Source organism: Salmo salar, chromosome 04 (genome assembly GCF_965601325.2).
Source record: "Salmo salar chromosome 04, fSalSal1, whole genome shotgun sequence".
In the NCBI taxonomy this organism is placed as follows: Eukaryota; Metazoa; Chordata; class Actinopteri; order Salmoniformes; family Salmonidae; genus Salmo; species Salmo salar.
The window spans coordinates 15,913,868-15,932,145 of NC_138294.1; the positions used below are offsets into that span (position 1 = coordinate 15,913,868).

General features: G+C 40.0%; 1 protein-coding gene across 1 annotated transcript in view; it reads left to right on the plus strand.

The window, feature by feature from the left end:
• LOC106602199 (zeta-sarcoglycan) overlaps positions 1–18,278 on the plus strand; it is a 298,123-nt gene that overhangs the window by 200,123 nt on the left and 79,722 nt on the right. The window contains exon 3 of the mRNA XM_045716437.2: positions 18,129–18,230. Within this exon, the coding sequence (XP_045572393.1) occupies positions 18,129–18,230 (102 nt within the window). The remainder of the gene's footprint in view (positions 1–18,128; positions 18,231–18,278) is intronic.

Sequence of the window (18,278 nt, forward strand, 5' to 3'; positions counted from 1 at the left end):
GTTCTAGTTCTCATCAACATGTATAGTATAATCACTCATACTGTACAGTACTGTGAGGGTTCTAGTTCTCATCAACATGTCTAGTATAATCACTCATACTGTACAGTACTGTGAGGGTTCTAGTTCTCATCAACATGTCTAGTATAATCACTCATACTGTACAGTACTGTGAGGTTCTAGTTCTCATCAACATGTATAGTATAATCACTCATACTGTACAGTACTGTGAGGGTTCTAGTTCTCATCAACATGTCTAGTATAATCACTCATACTGTACAGTACTGTGAGGGTTCTAGTTCTCATCAACATGTCTAGTATAATCACTCATACTGTATAGTACTGTGAGGGTTCTAGTTCTCATCAACATGTCTAGTATAATCACTCATACTGTACAGTACTGTGAGGGTTCTAGTTCTCATCAACATGTCTAGTATAATCACTCATACTGTACAGTACTGTGAGGGTTCTAGTTATCATCAACATGTATAGTATAATCACTCATACTGTACAGTACTGTGAGGGTTCTAGTTCTCATCAACATGTATAGTATGATCACTCATACTGTACAGTACTGTGAGGGTTCTAGTTCTCATCAACATGTATAGTATAATCACTCATACTGTACAGTACTGTGAGGGTTCTAGTTCTCATCAACATGTATAGTATAATCACATACTGTACAGTACTGTGAGGGTTCTCGTTCTCAACAACATGTCTAGTATAATCACTCATACTGTACAGTACTGTGAGGGTTCTAGTTCTCATCAGCATGTATAGTATAATCACTCATACTGTACAGTACTGTGAGGGTTCTAGTTCTCATCAGCATGTATAGTACAATCACTCATACTGTACAGTACTGTGAGGGTTCTAGTTATCATCAACATGTATAGTATAATCACTCATACTGTACAGTACTGTGAGGGTTCTAGTTCTCATCAACATGTGTAGTATAATCACTCATACTGTACAGTACTGTGAGGGTTCTAGTTCTCATCAACATGTATAGTATAATCACTCATACTGTACAGTACTGTGAGGGTTCTAGTTCTCATCAACATGTATAGTATAATCACTCATACTGTACAGTACTGTGAGGGTTCTAGTTCTCATCAACATGTCTAGTATAATCACTCATACTGTACAGTACTGTGAGGGTTCTAGTTCTCATCAACATGTATAGTATAATCACTCATACTGTACAGTACCGTGAGGGTTCTAGTTCTCATCAACATGTATAGTATAATCACTCATACTGTACAGTACTGTGAGGGTTCTAGTTCTCATCAACATGTCTAGTATAATCACTCATACTGTACAGTACTGTGAGGGTTCTAGTTCTCATCAACATGTATAGTGTAATCACTCATACTGTACAGTACTGTGAGGGTTCTAGTTCTCAACAACATGTATAGTATAATCACTCATACTGTACTGTACTGTGAGGGTTCTAGTTCTCATCAACATGTCTAGTATAATCACTCATACTGTACAGTACTGTGAGGGTTCTAGTTCTCATCAACATGTATAGTATAATCACTCATACTGTACAGTACTGTGAGGGTTCTAGTTCTCATCAACATGTATAGTATAACTCCATTACTGTACAGTACTGTGAGGGTTCTAGTTCTCATCAACATGTATAGTATAATCACTCATACTGTACAGTACTGTGAGGGTTCTAGTTCTCATCAACATGTCTAGTATAATCACTCATATTGTACAGTACTGTGAGGGTTCTAGTTCTCATCAACATGTATAGTATAACACTCATACTGTACAGTACTGTGAGGGTTCTAGTTCTCATCAACATGTCTAGTATAATCACTCATACTGTACAGTACTGTGAGGGTTCTAGTTCTCATCAACATGTCTTGTATAATCACTCATACTGTACAGTACTGTGAGGGTTCTCATCAACATGTATAGTATAATCACTCATACTGTACAGTACTGTGAGGGTTCTAGTTCTCATCAACATGTCTAGTATAATCACTCATACTGTACAGTACTGTGAGGGTTCTAGTTCTCATCAACATGTCTAGTATAATCACTCATACTGTACAGTACTGTGAGGGTTCTAGTTATCATCAACATGTATAGTATAATCACTCATACTGTACAGTACTGTGAGGGTTCTAGTTCTCATCAACATGTATAGTATGATCACTCATACTGTACAGTACTGTGAGGGTTCTAGTTCTCATCAACATGTATAGTATAATCACTCATACTGTACAGTACTGTGAGGGTTCTAGTTCTCATCAACATGTCTATAATCACTCATACTGTACAGTACTGTGAGGGTTCTGGTTCTCATCAACATATATAGTATAATCACTCATACTGTACAGTACTGTGAGGGTTCTAGTTCTCATCAACATGTGTAGTATAATCACTCATACTGTACAGTACTGTGAGGGTTCTGGTTCTCATCAACATGTATAGTATAATCACTCATACTGTACAGTACTGTGAGGGTTCTAGTTCTCATCAACATGTCTAGTATAATCACTCATACTGTACAGTACTGTGAGGGTTCTAGTTCTCATCAGCATGTATAGTATAATCACTCATACTGTACAGTACTGTGAGGGTTCTAGTTCTCATCAACATGTATAGTATAATCACATACTGTACAGTACTGTGAGGGTTCTCGTTCTCAACAACATGTCTAGTATAATCACTCATACTGTACAGTACTGTGAGGGTTCTAGTTCTCATCAGCATGTATAGTATAATCACTCATACTGTACAGTACTGTGAGGGTTCTAGTTCTCATCAGCATGTATAGTACAATCACTCATACTGTACAGTACTGTGAGGGTTCTAGTTCTCATCAACATGTATAGTATAATCACTCATACTGTACAGTACTGTGAGGGTTCTAGTTCTCATCAACATGTGTAGTATAATCACTCATACTGTACAGTACTGTGAGGGTTCTAGTTCTCATCAACATGTATAGTATAATCACTCATACTGTACAGTACTGTGAGGGTTCTAGTTCTCATCAACATGTATAGTATAATCACTCATACTGTACAGTACTGTGAGGGTTCTAGTTCTCATCAACATGTATAGTGTAATCACTCATACTGTACAGTACTGTGAGGGTTCTAGTTCTCAACAACATGTATAGTATAATCACTCATACTGTACTGTACTGTGAGGGTTCTAGTTCTCATCAACATGTCTAGTATAATCACTCATACTGTACAGTACTGTTAGGGTTCTAGTTCTCATCAACATGTATAGTATAATCACTCATACTGTACAGTACTGTGAGGGTTCTAGTTCTCATCAACATGTATAGTATAACTCCATTACTGTACAGTACTGTGAGGGTTCTAGTTCTCATCAACATGTATAGTATAATCACTCATACTGTACAGTACTGTGAGGGTTCTAGTTCTCATCAACATGTCTAGTATAATCACTCATATTGTACAGTACTGTGAGGGTTCTAGTTCTCATCAACATGTATAGTATGACACTCATACTGTACAGTACTGTGAGGGTTCTAGTTCTCATCAACATGTCTAGTATAATCACTCATACTGTACAGTACTGTGAGGGTTCTAGTTCTCATCAACATGTCTTGTATAATCACTCATACTGTACAGTACTGTGAGGGTTCTCATCAACATGTATAGTATAATCACTCATACTGTACAGTACTGTGAGGGTTCTAGTTCTCATCAACATGTATAGTATAATCACTCATACTGTACAGTACTGTGAGGGTTCTAGTTCTCATCAACATGTCTAGTATAATCACTCATACTGTACAGTACTGTGAGGGTTCTAGTTCTCATCAACATGTCTAGTATAATCACTCATACTGTACAGTACTGTGAGGGTTCTAGATCTCAACAACATGTATAGTATAATCACTCATACTGTACAGTACTGTGAGGGTTCTAGTTCTCATCAACATGTATAGTATAATCACTCATACTGTACAGTACTGTGAGGGTTCTAGTTCTCATCAACATGTATAGTATAATCACTCATACTGTACAGTACTGTGAGGGTTCTAGTTCTCATCAACATGTATAGTATAATCACTCATACCGTACAGTACTGTGAGGGTTCTAGTTCTCATCAACATGTCTAGTATAATCACTCATACTGTACAGTACTGTGAGGGTTCTAATTCTCATCAACATGTATAGTATAATCACTCATACTGTACAGTACTGTGAGGGTTCTAGTTCTCATCAACATGTCTATAATCACTCATACTGTACGGTACTGTGAGGGTTCTAGTTCTCATCAACATGTATAGTATAATCACTCATACTGTACAGTACTGTGAGGGTTCTAGTTCTCATCAGCATGTATAGTATAATCACTCATACTGTACAGTACTGTGAGGGTTCTAGTTCTCATCAACATGTATAGTATAATCACATACTGTACAGTACTGTGAGGGTTCTAGTTCTCAACAACATGTCTAGTATAATCACTCATACTGTACAGTACTGTGAGGGTTCTAGTTCTCATCAACATGTCTAGTATAATCACTCATACTGTACAGTACTGTGAGGGTTCTAGTTCTCATCAACATGTCTAGTATAATCACTCATACTGTACAGTACTGTGAGGGTTCTAGTTCTCATCAACATGTATAGTATAACACTCATACTGTACAGTACTGTGAGGGTTCTAGTTCTCATCAACATGTATAGTATAATCACTCATACTGTACAGTACTGTGAGGGTTCTAGTTCTCATCAACATGTATAGTATAATCACTCATACTGTACAGTACTGTGAGGGTTCTAGTTCTCATCAACATGTATAGTATAATCACTCATACTGTTCAGTACTGTGAGGGTTCTCATCAACATGTCTAGTATAATCACTCATACTGTACAGTACTGTGAGGGTTCTAGTTCTCATCAACATGTCTAGTATAATCACTCATACTGTACAGTACTGTGAGGGTTCTAGTTCTCATCAACATGTCTAGTATAATCACTCATACTGTACTGTACTGTGAGGGTTCTAGTTCTCATCAACATGTCTATAATCACTCATACTGTACAGTACTGTGAGGGTTCTGGTTCTCATCAACATGTATAGTATAATCACTCATACTGTACAGTACTGTGAGGGTTCTAGTTCTCATCAACATGTATAGTATAATCACTCATACTGTACAGTACTGTGAGGGTTCTAGTTCTCATCAACATGTCTAGTATAATCACTCATACTGTACAGTACTGTGAGGGTTCTAGTTCTCATCAACATGTCTAGTATAATCACTCATACTGTACAGTACTGTGAGGGTTCTAGTTCTCATCAACATGTATAGTATAATCACTCATACTGTACAGTACTGTGAGGGTTCTAGTTCTCATCAACATGTCTAGTATAATCACTCATACTGTACAGTACTGTGAGGGTTCTAGTTCTCATCAACATGTCTAGTATAATCACTCATACTGTATAGTACTTTGAGGGTTCTAGTTCTCATCAACATGTCTAGTATAATCACTCATACTGTACAGTACTGTGAGGGTTCTAGTTCTCATCAACATGTCTAGTATAATCACTCATACTGTACAGTACTGTGAGGGTTCTAGTTATCATCAACATGTATAGTATAATCACTCATACTGTACAGTACTGTGAGGGTTCTAGTTCTCATCAACATGTATAGTATGATCACTCATACTGTACAGTACTGTGAGGGTTCTAGTTCTCATCAACATGTATAGTATAATCACTCATACTGTACAGTACTGTGAGGGTTCTAGTTCTCATCAACATGTCTATAATCACTCATACTGTACAGTACTGTGAGTGTTCTGGTTCTCATCAACATATATAGTATAATCACTCATACTGTACAGTACTGTGAGGGTTCTAGTTCTCATCAACATGTGTAGTATAATCACTCATACTGTACAGTACTGTGAGGGTTCTGGTTCTCATCAACATGTATAGTATAATCACTCATACTGTACAGTACTGTGAGGGTTCTAGTTCTCCCTCTCTCCTGCATTTGGCCTCAAGTTCTCATCAACATCACATCTTATGTCTTCTCTGGCGTTGCATCCTGGAAAGTATCTTCTGGAATGTCTTATCCAACCCTGGCAGTCTTCAGGAGAAGTGTTTCCATACCCCGTTCATGGTATCCAGTAAGGACATCTGGTCATGTGGATGGTGGTCATAAACCTTCCACCTCCACGCAGAGAGAAACTCCTCTATGGGGTTTAGGAAGGGGGAGTATGGAGGCAGGAATAGACCTGACATCCTGGGATGTGCAGTAAACCAGTCTGTGACTGCAGCAGAGTGGTGGAATGCCACATTATCCCACACAACAACGAAGGTCGGGGAGATTCTTGCCCCTCTCTCCTCCGCTGGTACAAGTCCATTATGCAGGTCATCCAGGAAATAAATGAGCCTCTCTGTATTGTAGGGGCCAATGAGTGGTTTGTGTAACAGCAAACCATCATTGGACAGTACTGCACACATTGTGATGTTAGCTCCTCTCTGGCCTGGGACATCCACGGTTGCTCTCTGTCCAATCACATTTCTTCCCCTGCAGAGTGTTTTTGCCAGGTTGAATCCAGCTTCATCCACAAAGATGAATGCATGTGCAGTTTGCCTGGCTTCCATCTTCATTACTCTGTAAAATACAGTAAATCCACAGTTTAACAGTACTTTACATTATGCATAGCAGTGTATGTACCCTGTTTGGTAATTGAACAGACATCTTACCTGGACATATTGATACTGGAGTTCTTTCACACGTTCATCGTTTCTCTCAAAGGGTACAGTGTACAACTGCTTCCTCCTTATTTTATGTTTCTCTAGGACTCTGGCAATTGTCGTTGTGCTGACCGTATTCACATTCCCAAAAGTGAAATTGTCTGCCAGCACTCTGTCCCGAACTTCCCACAGTCTAATTGCGTTGTTGCCAATTACCATGTCAATTTCCTGCGTATCTGATAATATTCTGCCTCTCCTTCCTGTGGGAGGCAACATTTGGATAATACTGAAAAACACTAACCAATCAATATATTTCAAAATGTCAGTACATGTAAAAATGTGAGTATACTGTATTGTACTGTAATATGTAGTTCAATTATCATTGAAGGATGCACATCTCACAGGGAAATTCATACTATTGATGCAACTGTTGAACGCTGCAGATTTGGTTGCACCCTTCAACCGGCCTCTCTCAAAGAGAGACCAGGGTTTACAACATGGTCAATAATTGTGGCCCTTATCTCATCAGAGACCACCGCTCTTGGTCTTCCTCTCCTTTGTCCTCCACGCATTCTCCCTCTCCCTGCCACTCTTCTTTCCCCACCAACCTGTCTTCCTTGATCCATGTTTCCAAACTAAATCATTCCGAAGCCGTCCTCTTTTGTCTGTTTGGTAATGAGACTAAAACAGGGCACCTGGGTAGGCTTTCAGCTGAAACTGCAATCAGCTGTCTTTGGAATAATTTTTTTGATTTCATTTTTTGATTTCACCTTTATTTAACCATGTAAGCTAGTTGAGAACAAGTTCTCATTTACAACTGCGACCTGGCCAAGATAAAGCAAATCAGTGTGACACAGACAACAACACAGAGTTACACATGGAATAAACAAGCGTACAGTCAATAACACAATCGAAAGAAGAAAATGTCTATATACAGTGTGTGCAAATGGCGTTCGGAGGTAGGCAATAAATAGGCCATAGTAGCGAAGTAATTACAATTTAGCAGATTAACACTGGAGTGATAAATGAGCAGATGATGATGTGCAAGTAGAGATACTGGTGTGCAAAAGAGCAGAAAAGTAAATAAATACAGTTTGGGGATGAGGTAGGTAGATAGATGGGCTGTTTACAGATGGACTATGTACAGCTGCAGCGATCGGTTAGCTGCTCAGATAGCTGATGTTTAAAGTTAGTGAGGAAAATATAAGTCTCCAGCTTCAGCGATTTTTGCAATTCGTTCCAGTCACTCTCAACAGAGAACTGGAAGGAAAGGCGGCCAAAGTAGGTGTTGGCTTTGGGGATGACCAGTGAGATATACCTGCTGGAGCGCGTGCTACGGGTAGGTGTTGTTATCGTGACCAGTGAGCTGAGATAAGGCGGAGCTTTACCTAGCATAGACTTACAGATGACCTGGAGCCAGTGGGTCTGGCGACGAATATGTAGCGAGGGCCAGCCGACTAGAGCATACAGGTCGCAGTGGTGGGTGGTATATGGGGCTTTGGTAACAAAACGGATGGCACTGTGATAGACTGCATCCAGTTTGCTGAGTAGAGTATTGGAAGCTATTTTGTAGATGACATCGCCGAAGTCGAGGATCGGTAGTATAGTCAGTTTTACGAGGGTAAGTTTGGCGGCGTGAGTGAAGGAGGCTTTGTTGCGAAATAGAAAGCCGATTCTAGATTTGATTTTGGATTGGAGATGTTTAATATGAGTCTGGAAGGAGAGTTTACAGTCTAGCCAGACACCTAGGTATTTGTAGTTGGTGACATATTCTAGGTCAGAACTGTCCAGGGTAGTGATTCTAGTCGGGTGGGCGGGTGTGGGCAGCGAACGGTTGAAAAGCATGCATTTGGTTTTACTAGCGTTTAAGAGCAGTTGGAAGACACGGAAGGAGTGTTGTATGGCATTGAAGCTCGTTTGGAGGTTAGTTAACACTGTCGTGTCTTTGGGGTACCATTAAACTGAAGACATGTTTATCAATTAACTCCCTGTAATTATCATCACTCGATTAAACTGATTAATCGTTTAATTGTAGTTAACTAGGAGATCGGGGCACCAAGGAAAATATTCAGATTACAAAGTTATAATTTTCCTAATATAACTTTCCTATATTATAACATTATATATTATATTCTATTATAGTATAGGTCGATTATCTTCTGGTTTAAATGGTGTATTTTACCTCGCGTCCAGTCTCATTCCAAACGTCGTAAATTGTTGTATCTGCACGAACCCAGTCTTTACTAAGAGTCATCCATACATCAATTGTCTTAAAATCATTTATTTACTAAACTAAGTAATTCACATAAAGTATACAAACAGTAATTATCATCACAAAGAATTGGTAGAGTAATGTGCCCTAGTGGCTAACAGGCATGGCTGGTGTCTTGTAGAACAATGGGTCATAAAATGTTCAGCTGAGGAGGTACACAGAGTTCATTAATATTAACAATTGACAATTGAACGCTCACTCATTCGGGAACAATTGCAATCAATATATATTTACGCTCAGTGTGTCGTCGGGATCCTTGTTGGAGCGTCGTTCTGTTGGAGAGTTCTCTCTCTCTCTCTCTCTCTCGGTTAGAATGGATCTTTCAAAGCGACATTCATTAATGTCGTCATAGAATGGATGTTTCGTTGGTTTTCGCGTTCAATGATATAATTTACTTAGCTGCAGACTAATAATTAATATCAAAGACTTGTTCTTATTCTGTCGGTATCGATAGTTTAAAAGTTAACCACGTGGTATAGTTCACTTTCAGTAGAGTACTTGGATGGTCAAACCTATTGGCCAACTCGCAATGGAGTGGAGGCCGGGTCTATTAGACTAGTAAGTCAGGGGGGGTTTTATAGTGAACATAGAACAGGTTTGTCAAATGACGCCTGGTCCTGTCTGTGTCCCTTGGGGCGTGCCGATGACTGAGTTAAGCTTGGTACAGAAATACAATTCTATCACTTTAACATCAGTACATAGCATCTCAATGTATTACAAATAGCTTTATCCTTATTAATACATTCTATACAACCATGTGGATGCAAGTCTCATCGCTGAGGCTATTATATAAACCGTTTTATGGTAATATGGCTATATTGTCTCTTCTGAGTATCACAAAATTGTACCAAGCGGACCAGTTCGTAGCTGGATTCTTCACCAATCTTTCATACCTTCTCCAGAACACAAATGTCGCTTGGCTCCCCAATTCTGTGAGTTGGAAGAATTTCCTGTGTCTCTCTATGGGCCATGTGGCAAGAGATTCTCCTCTTAGAGTTTTTACAACCCTTTCACACAGGGCCTGGGTGGGGGGAGGTAGGTTGGGGGATGGTGCAAGGGGGGAGGGGGTCAACTGTCCTCCCTGTACTCAAAGAGGCCAACGTCATGACAACACAGTGTTCAAAGAAGGGCCAGATGTGTACAGAATGGCATCGTCTGCGTAGAGGTGGATCAGGGAATCACCCACAGCAAGAGCGACATCATTGATATATACAGAGAAAAGAGTCGGCCTGAGAATTGAACCCTGTGGCACCCCCATAGAGACTGCCAGAGGTCCGGACAACAGTCCCTCCGATTTGACACACTGAACTCTATCAGAGAAGTAGTTGGTGAACCAGGTGAGGCAGTCATTTGAGAAACCAAGGCTATTGAGTCTGCCGATAAGAATACGGTGATTGACAGAGTCGAAAGCCTTGGCCAGGTCGATGAAGATGGTTGCACAGTACTGTCTTTTTTCGATGGTGGTATTGATATCGTTTAGTACCTTGAGCGTGGCTGAGGTGCACCCGTGACCAGCTCGGAAACCGGATTGCACAGCGGAGAAGGTACGGTGGGATTCGAAATGGTCAGTGATATGTTTATTAACTTGGCTTTCGAAGACTTTAGAGAGGCAGGGAAGGATGGATTTAGGTCTATAACAGTTTGGGTCTAGAGTTTCACCCCCTTTGAAGAAGGGGATGACCGTGGCAGCTTTCCAATCTTTAGGGATCTTGGACGATACGAAAGAGAGGTTGAACAGACTGGTAATAGGGGTTGCAACAATGGCGGTGGATAGTTTTAGAAAAAGAGGGTCCAGATTTTCTGGCCCAGCTGATTTGTACGGGTCCAGGTTATGCAGCTCTTTCAGAACATCTGCAATCTGGATTTGGGTGAAGCTAGGGAGGCTCGGGCAAGTAGCTGCGGGGGGCGGAGCTATTGGCCGGGGCTGGGGTAGCCAGGAGGAAAGCATGGCCAGCCATAGAGAAATGCTTGTTGAAATTTCCGATTATCATGGATTTATCGGTGGTGACCGTGTTACCTAGCCTCAGAGCAGTGGGCAGCTGGGAGGAGGTTTTCTTGTTCTCCATGGACTTTACAGTGTCCCAAAGCTTTTTGGAGTTGGAGCTACAGGATGCAAATTTCTGTTTGAAAAAGCTAGCCTTTGCTTTCCTGACTGACTGCGTGTATTGGTTCCTGACTTCCCTGAACAGTTGCATATCGCGGGGACTATTCGATGCTATTGCAGTCCGCCACAGGATGTTTTTGTGCTGGTCAAGGGCAGTCAGGTCTGGAGTGAACCAAGGGCTATATTTTGTTCTTAGTTCTACATTTTTTGTAAGGGGCATGCTTATTTAAGATGGTGAGGAAATTACTTTTAAAGAACGACCAGGCATCCTCGACTGACGGGAAGAGGTCAATATCCTTCCAGGATACCCGGGTCAGGTCGATTAGAAAGGCCTGCGTGCAGAAGTGTTTTAGGGAGCCTTAGACAGTGATGAGGGGTGGTCGTTTGACCGCGGACCCATTACGGACACAGGCAATGAGGCAGTGATCGCTGAGATCCTGATTGAAAACAGCAGAGGTGTATTTGGAGGGCAAGTTGGTCAGGATAATATCTATGAGGGTGCCCATGTTTACGGATTTAGGGTTGTACCTGGTGGGTTTCTTGATGATTTGTGTGAGATTGAGGGAATCTAGCTTAGTTTGTAGGACTGCCGGGGTATTCTGCTGAGATTTTCTATATGTTTCAGTTTGGTTACTGCAGAAATGCACAACATTTGCCATCCTTCTGTTTTGAATGTGTTTTTAACAGTTTTGGTAATAGTGTGTTAGAATTTGAAAACATGTGCTTCAAATATATAGTTTTGCAGGTGGTGGAGTATGAATGAGAAAAGAGATAATGGCTTTCGGAGAATGTGGTCACTGATGCATTTTGTGTGAAAGCAATGAAAAAGGATTCACAGTTTGGTCCACATACACTTCTGTTTCACTGACTGTGTGAAGAGTTTTGACAATGTGACTTCAGTTTTGACTAATGCATGTTAGCAATTGAAAAAAAAACTGTAAATGTACATATCTACCTCCGATGACCTCGTACACCTGCACATGGACTCGGTATTATTATCGTTATCGTTACTCATTGTGGATCTATTATTACTTTTATTATTAGGAGTCTTACTTTTCTACCTTTTCTGTCTCTGCATTGTTGGGAACACGTCCCATTAGTAAGCATTTCACTCTTAGCCTGCACTTCTACCAAGCAAGTGAAGAAACATTTGGTTTGGGACTAATAGATTCAACTTAATGAAGTTTATTTAATTTATAATGTAATAGATTCAACTTAATGAAGTTTATTTAATTTATAATGGAATAGATTCAACTTTATTAAGTTGATCTAATTTATAATGGAATAGATTCAACTTAATTAAGTTTATTTAATTTACAGTGGAATAGATTCAACTTAATGAAGTTTATTTAATTTATAATGGAATAGATTCAACTTAATGAAGTTTATTTAATTTATAATGGAATAGATTCAACTTTATTAAGTTGATCTAATTTATAATGGAATAGATTCAACTTTATTAAGTTGATCTAATTTATAATGGAATAGATTCAACTTAATTAAGTTTATTTAATTTACAGTGGAATAAATTCAACTTAATGAAGTTTATTTAATTTACAGTGGAATAGATTCAACTAAATGAAATTGATTTCATTTATAATGGAATAGATTCAACTTAATGAAGTTTATTGAATTTACAATGGAATAGATTCAACTTAATGAAATTGATTTCATTTATAATGGAATAGATTCAACTTAATGAAATTGATTTCATTTATAATGGAATAGGTTAAACAAGTTGTTTGAGAAACAGAGGGTTGGAGCTCATTTATTCACCTATATACAATACACACTCATTGGCCAGTTTTTTAGGTACACCACCCCATTCACCAAAAGGGTTCGCTCCTACTGAGTGTATGACTGATGGTCTGTAAAGGTCCAGGGGAAACCGTACTGAAGCCGAGGCATAATTGAGTTTTTCACCTATGTACAATATAGCAGGGGTACACTTTTACCCTAGGAGGTCTGGAGCTTGCTGCTTTTCTGTTCTAACTGATAATTCATTGCACACACCTGGTGTCCCAGGTCTAAATCAGTCCCTGATTAGAGAGGAACATTGAAAAATTGCAGTGGAGCTGGCTTCGAGATCCAGAGTTGAGGGCAAAATAGGATCGATCAATATACAATATAGGTGAATTAATGAGAAGTATTCAGCCTTTGTACTTTCATTACGTGTATGACATGAGACTGTAATAAAACTTGGTCCACATATTGAAGACACTGGGGACTTGAGAGTGAAAATGTAAGAGAACTAATAACACTTCTTGTCTTCTATCTGGCCTTATTTGAAATAGTCCTGTAACGAAATGTGCTGCGTTAGATAAGCATTCAGGGAGGGCCATCCAAAGCTTCCCGAGGCCCAGCCACAAGGGGACCATGCAGGCTTTCAGGAGCTTTAAGATAGGTACTGAAATTATGCCCTGGCTTCAGTACAGTTTCCCCTGGACCTCTAGAGGTTACCCGTCATTTTGAGAGAGAGAGAGAGAGAGAGAGAGAGAGAGAGAGAGAGAGAGAGAGAGAGAGAGAGAGAGAGAGAGAGAGAGAGAGAGAGAGAGAGAGAGAGAGAGAGAGAGAGAGAGAGAGAGAGAGAGAGAGAGAATGTGTGCGCTGGCGAGTGCAAAGGGATTTGATTCGTTCCAATAAACCCCAGTGTGTCTCTCTTGTTGTGTGTTTGTGGGAAGGTTTTGTATTCCAGTCCTAGAGCAGAACAGCTTTTCTTTCATCCCAATCATTGCACTGTAAACAATATTGTGCCCCTTTTACTTAAAAAATTTAGGTAACTATTTGCATCAGCTTTTTAAGTATAATATACTTCGCTTTTAGTGTATTACAAGCTCAAATATATGAAGTGCTAAGAGCTAACTGGATTAAAAAAATTCCTTTCATTCAACTTCATTTTATCAGCTTCAGAATTGAACTTTTTTGTTGTTGATCTGCTTAAATCCTTCAAGTCCTAGAACTAATGTTATAAGTTTGATATCATTAATGTAATCAGTTACAGAACTAATATTGTACGTTTAATTTGCTGAATTTACTAAGTATCGTAATGGATATTCTATGTTTTATCTACAAATGTTTTTTGCTCAGTTACTTATGGTACTCAGGTTAGTAAAATGTATTTAAATTACTCAAATATATACTCAGAACTATACTTAAAAAGCTGATGCAAATACTTACCTCAATATACTTGGGATAATTTACAAAAAAATATTCTTTCTATACAAGGGAATATGCAAAAAGAAACAACAGTGTTCAACTTCAAACTTCCACACCTTTATTTTGAATAAAATAAATGTTATCATTTTATAATTTCTTCAAACTTCAATCTGAAATTGCCCCTTAAACCCTATTCCTTAGGCATTTGTATTTTGTAATCTGTAAGCATTCTGGGTATAACTCCACCTTGCCTCCGTAGGTAAAGTTACATCCAGATAGCTTGCACCTGACTACAAATCATTTTAGATCTTTACAACTGCATAAAGGTTAGGTGATAGTTGGGATTAGCACTTTAACTTCACATGTTGTACAGTTTGGCAAGAATGTTCTGGTGGTCTGTTTGCCCCTTAACAACAAAGCAATATTTGAACAGAAACGTAAATTAACGATTTGTCTTAATAGACTTTACACAAAGCACAATATGAACTTTAGCTCAAATACAACCTCATTCAAACTGTTTTAGATGAATCAAAACATGGGTTTTCAAAACATACATTTCACATTTGTTACAAAATATATGCCAAATTCTCCCTTAAACCTGACTGCATATCCACCTTGCCTCCTTAGGTAAAGTTACATCCAGATAACTTGCACCTGACAAATAATATCAGATATCCACTAGTGCACATGGGATACGTTTTAAAACAAAGCTGTTTTTTAAACAGGAATGAACAATGTCTCATTTGACTTCACCTGACAAAGAGCATCATGTAAACTGTAGCTCCTATACTACCTAGCAACTAGCTGTTCAGCTTACTGAGGAGGGTTTAGACCACAGTTTGTGAGTGGCCCTTTGAGAGTTCTCATAGATATCTCTGAAAACCAGTAACTTCATCTTTAGAGCTTGGACCCGTGGGGATTTCCTGAGATCATCAAGTTCCAGGAATACGTTTTGGAACACCTCAAAGGTATATTTTAGTTCTTTGGGGTGCCTAAGATGAGGCCCATAAGCAACGTACATGACTGTAACACTGTGAATGCCAGCCAGGACCTCTGCTCCTTCGATGCAGATCCTTCACAGTGAACACCTTCATCACATGCTGAACGAGGTCCTCTCGGATCATGGTGTCGTCAGCATCCTGAGTGAAAAAAATGAAGAAATAACAGACTAGGCTACTAGATTTCGGCAAATATGTGTAGACAGATCCAAGCTACATTCCAAGTTATAATTTGGTCCTTAGCTGCTGCATGGCCATTCCAGAGGAGAAAGATCACGGCGAGGTCCGTTGAGCTGTTACCAAGCACGATTTAAATTCAGAACTAGACCTAGCATGTCAGTCCAACATAATAATCATAATTTGAATATCATATTTTTAAGTTGTTGGTTGTTACTTCAAAATATTTGTTCAAATTTTGCAGCATATTACCTTGGATTTTTATTTGCAAATGCCAGTCTTTTACAACACATATAAATGAAGTATTATATTCAAAAATGTTAGTAAAACCAGAAATCTATTATTTTAAGTAAAAATCATTGATTTTCTTTTGCAATATGTACTAAGCCCGTGGGCCAATTTTTACAGTGTGGAGAGCGGAAGCCCCTTAGAAGTGGAATAGCTCTTATTGTAGGTCAGAGTCAACGCGAGCTGACACTCTAATACAAGACAATGTTTAGGATGCGTCCCCGAAGGGGAAGTGATGCGGAAGGAAGCTCTCCAAGAACTCAATGCGTTGATTTCAGAAATCAACGAAAGTCAATGCGTTGATTTCAGACCCTGACAAGGCATTGCTTCTACGTTGCCAATGAAAGGTCAAAAGATTTTCCCGGCAGAGAGGGCATACAAACAAACTCGTATCTATGTTTCCTCATTTGTTCATTCCTATACGTCCCTCCAGCTCTTTTTCTTTTCTCTCTAAACATTGTTGGCACGGAAGGTTGAGTGAAAAATGTAGCCGAGAGAGAATATTAAAACCTTCCCTGAGAATGTTTTCAGTGGCCATCCATCATGTGGAGGAGGGAGTATTATACTGTTCACTATAACCTTGTGCCAGGGATGGGATGTGAGCCCTAATGGCCAACTCCACCAGTTAACCTCGCTGCGCTGGGCGATACAATATTATCAGCTTGACTTCTACTGAAGGACTCGGCAGAACACTGTCACATACACACACAGACAGACATGTAGACAATCACGCTTACACACACTCTCACACACGACATGGATGGGGAAATATGTCATTATAACACAACATGGGAATCCAATTTAACAGAGAAGAACATCATTATCCGAGTGCAGGCCTCTGTTACTACAGAATTCACCATCATTCACATCCCGGAGGAGTGGCTTCATTATCCTAAAGTCGCCTGCTTCCCGCCAGGATTCCTGAATACCTTCGGTGTTCCCACCACTGACGCCACTAAGCTCCGCCACTGCGACGCTAATCAGACTGAGAAATGTAATTTACGGCGTGTCTGGTAGGCTAATAGAAGTGACTTTGGCTGCTGGGTATGTGGTTAGCGTAGCTCTCTCTCGCTCTCTTCCTCAACCTCTCTCTCTCTTTCTCTCCGTACCTGCAAGGCTCTCAGGTAGACTGCATTAGTGTGTTAGCGGCGCCGCGGCGCCTAGCCAAGGGGCCTGTTCTTTATCTGACCTTTGTGTTCCCTCAGATTGAACACCAACCTGCCCGAGAGAGACGTTAATGTCTACAACCTGCCACGTCAAATCAAGGCCCCATGCCTTCGCACGCCGCCACCATCGCTAAACACTGTCAGGGGTGACGGGGCTAGACGAGAGAACGGGGGTCTTTAGCTCAGCGTTGGCTCGTCACATTAATGATTCATTATGAATTATTCAGGAATCATCTTTATGTTTTGACGATTGACGGGGGGGCCGTACTCCTGCCTGAGCATGTTCCACCCATGGATAGTTCTGCATAATGTGTTGGTTCCTTTTAATTAAAGAAGCATAATATATATTTTTTTATTATTTTTATTTCACCTTTATTTAACCAGGTCAGCCAGTTGAGAACAACTTCTCATTTACAACTGTGACCTTACTAATATGAGTAGTCACCTGCAGTCGTATGTGTGTGTGTGTGTGTGTGTGTGTGTGTGTGTGTGTGTGTCCCTTTTCAAAGATGTGATTTTTCACCTGCATGCAGCTAACAGATGTACAGTATGTGAGGAGATGTGTGTGTACAGCAAGAGTGTGTGTGTTGTGTGTATTCATGCATGTGTGTGTGTTGGGTGTGGGTGTGTAAAGCTATAATGTATGTATTATAGGAACTGCAGGCTGGTGTGTGTTAGTTTATTGGGGAGCTGTTTCCCTGTTTGACTTGCTTAATCACCATGGGTTTGAGCTACAGAACAGTCCTAAGGCTGATTTAACCCATTGAGTCCTGCTTGTTTCTATCTTTGGGGTGTGTGTGTGTGTGTGTGTGTGTGTGTGTGTGTGTGTGTGTGTGTGTGTGTGTGTGTGTGTGTGTGTGTGTGTGTGTGTGTGCATCTGTGCCTATGCGTAATGTGACATTTCTAACCCAGAAAACATACAGTACTTTGTTGTTGAACATGATCCAAATATTGAATTAAAATACAACTTTTGTTCCTTTGGATGTTTTTCTCTCCACTCTCTCCTAAACGGTTTCTTCACGGTGACTGAACTAACACTGGTTTTCTCTGCTTCACTGTTTGGACTTATTTTCTCAATTTTGTCTTTCTCTCTCTCTCTCTCTCTCTCTCTCTCTCTCTCATTCCTCTCTCTCTCTCTCTCTCTCTCTCCCTCTCTCTCTCTCATTCCTCTCTCTCTCTCTCTCTCTCTCTCTCTTTCCTCTCTCTCAATCTCCTCTCTCTTCCACTCTCTTTCCCCGCAGGATGGAATGGGTAATCTTCGTGTAACCAAAGAGGGGATCAGGCTAGAGGGTGTTTCGGAGTTTCTGCTCCCTCTCTACGTGAAAGAAATAGAATCCAGAAGGGTAAGAGACACAACTGTCCTTATGTCCCTCATATGGAGCATCGTAACA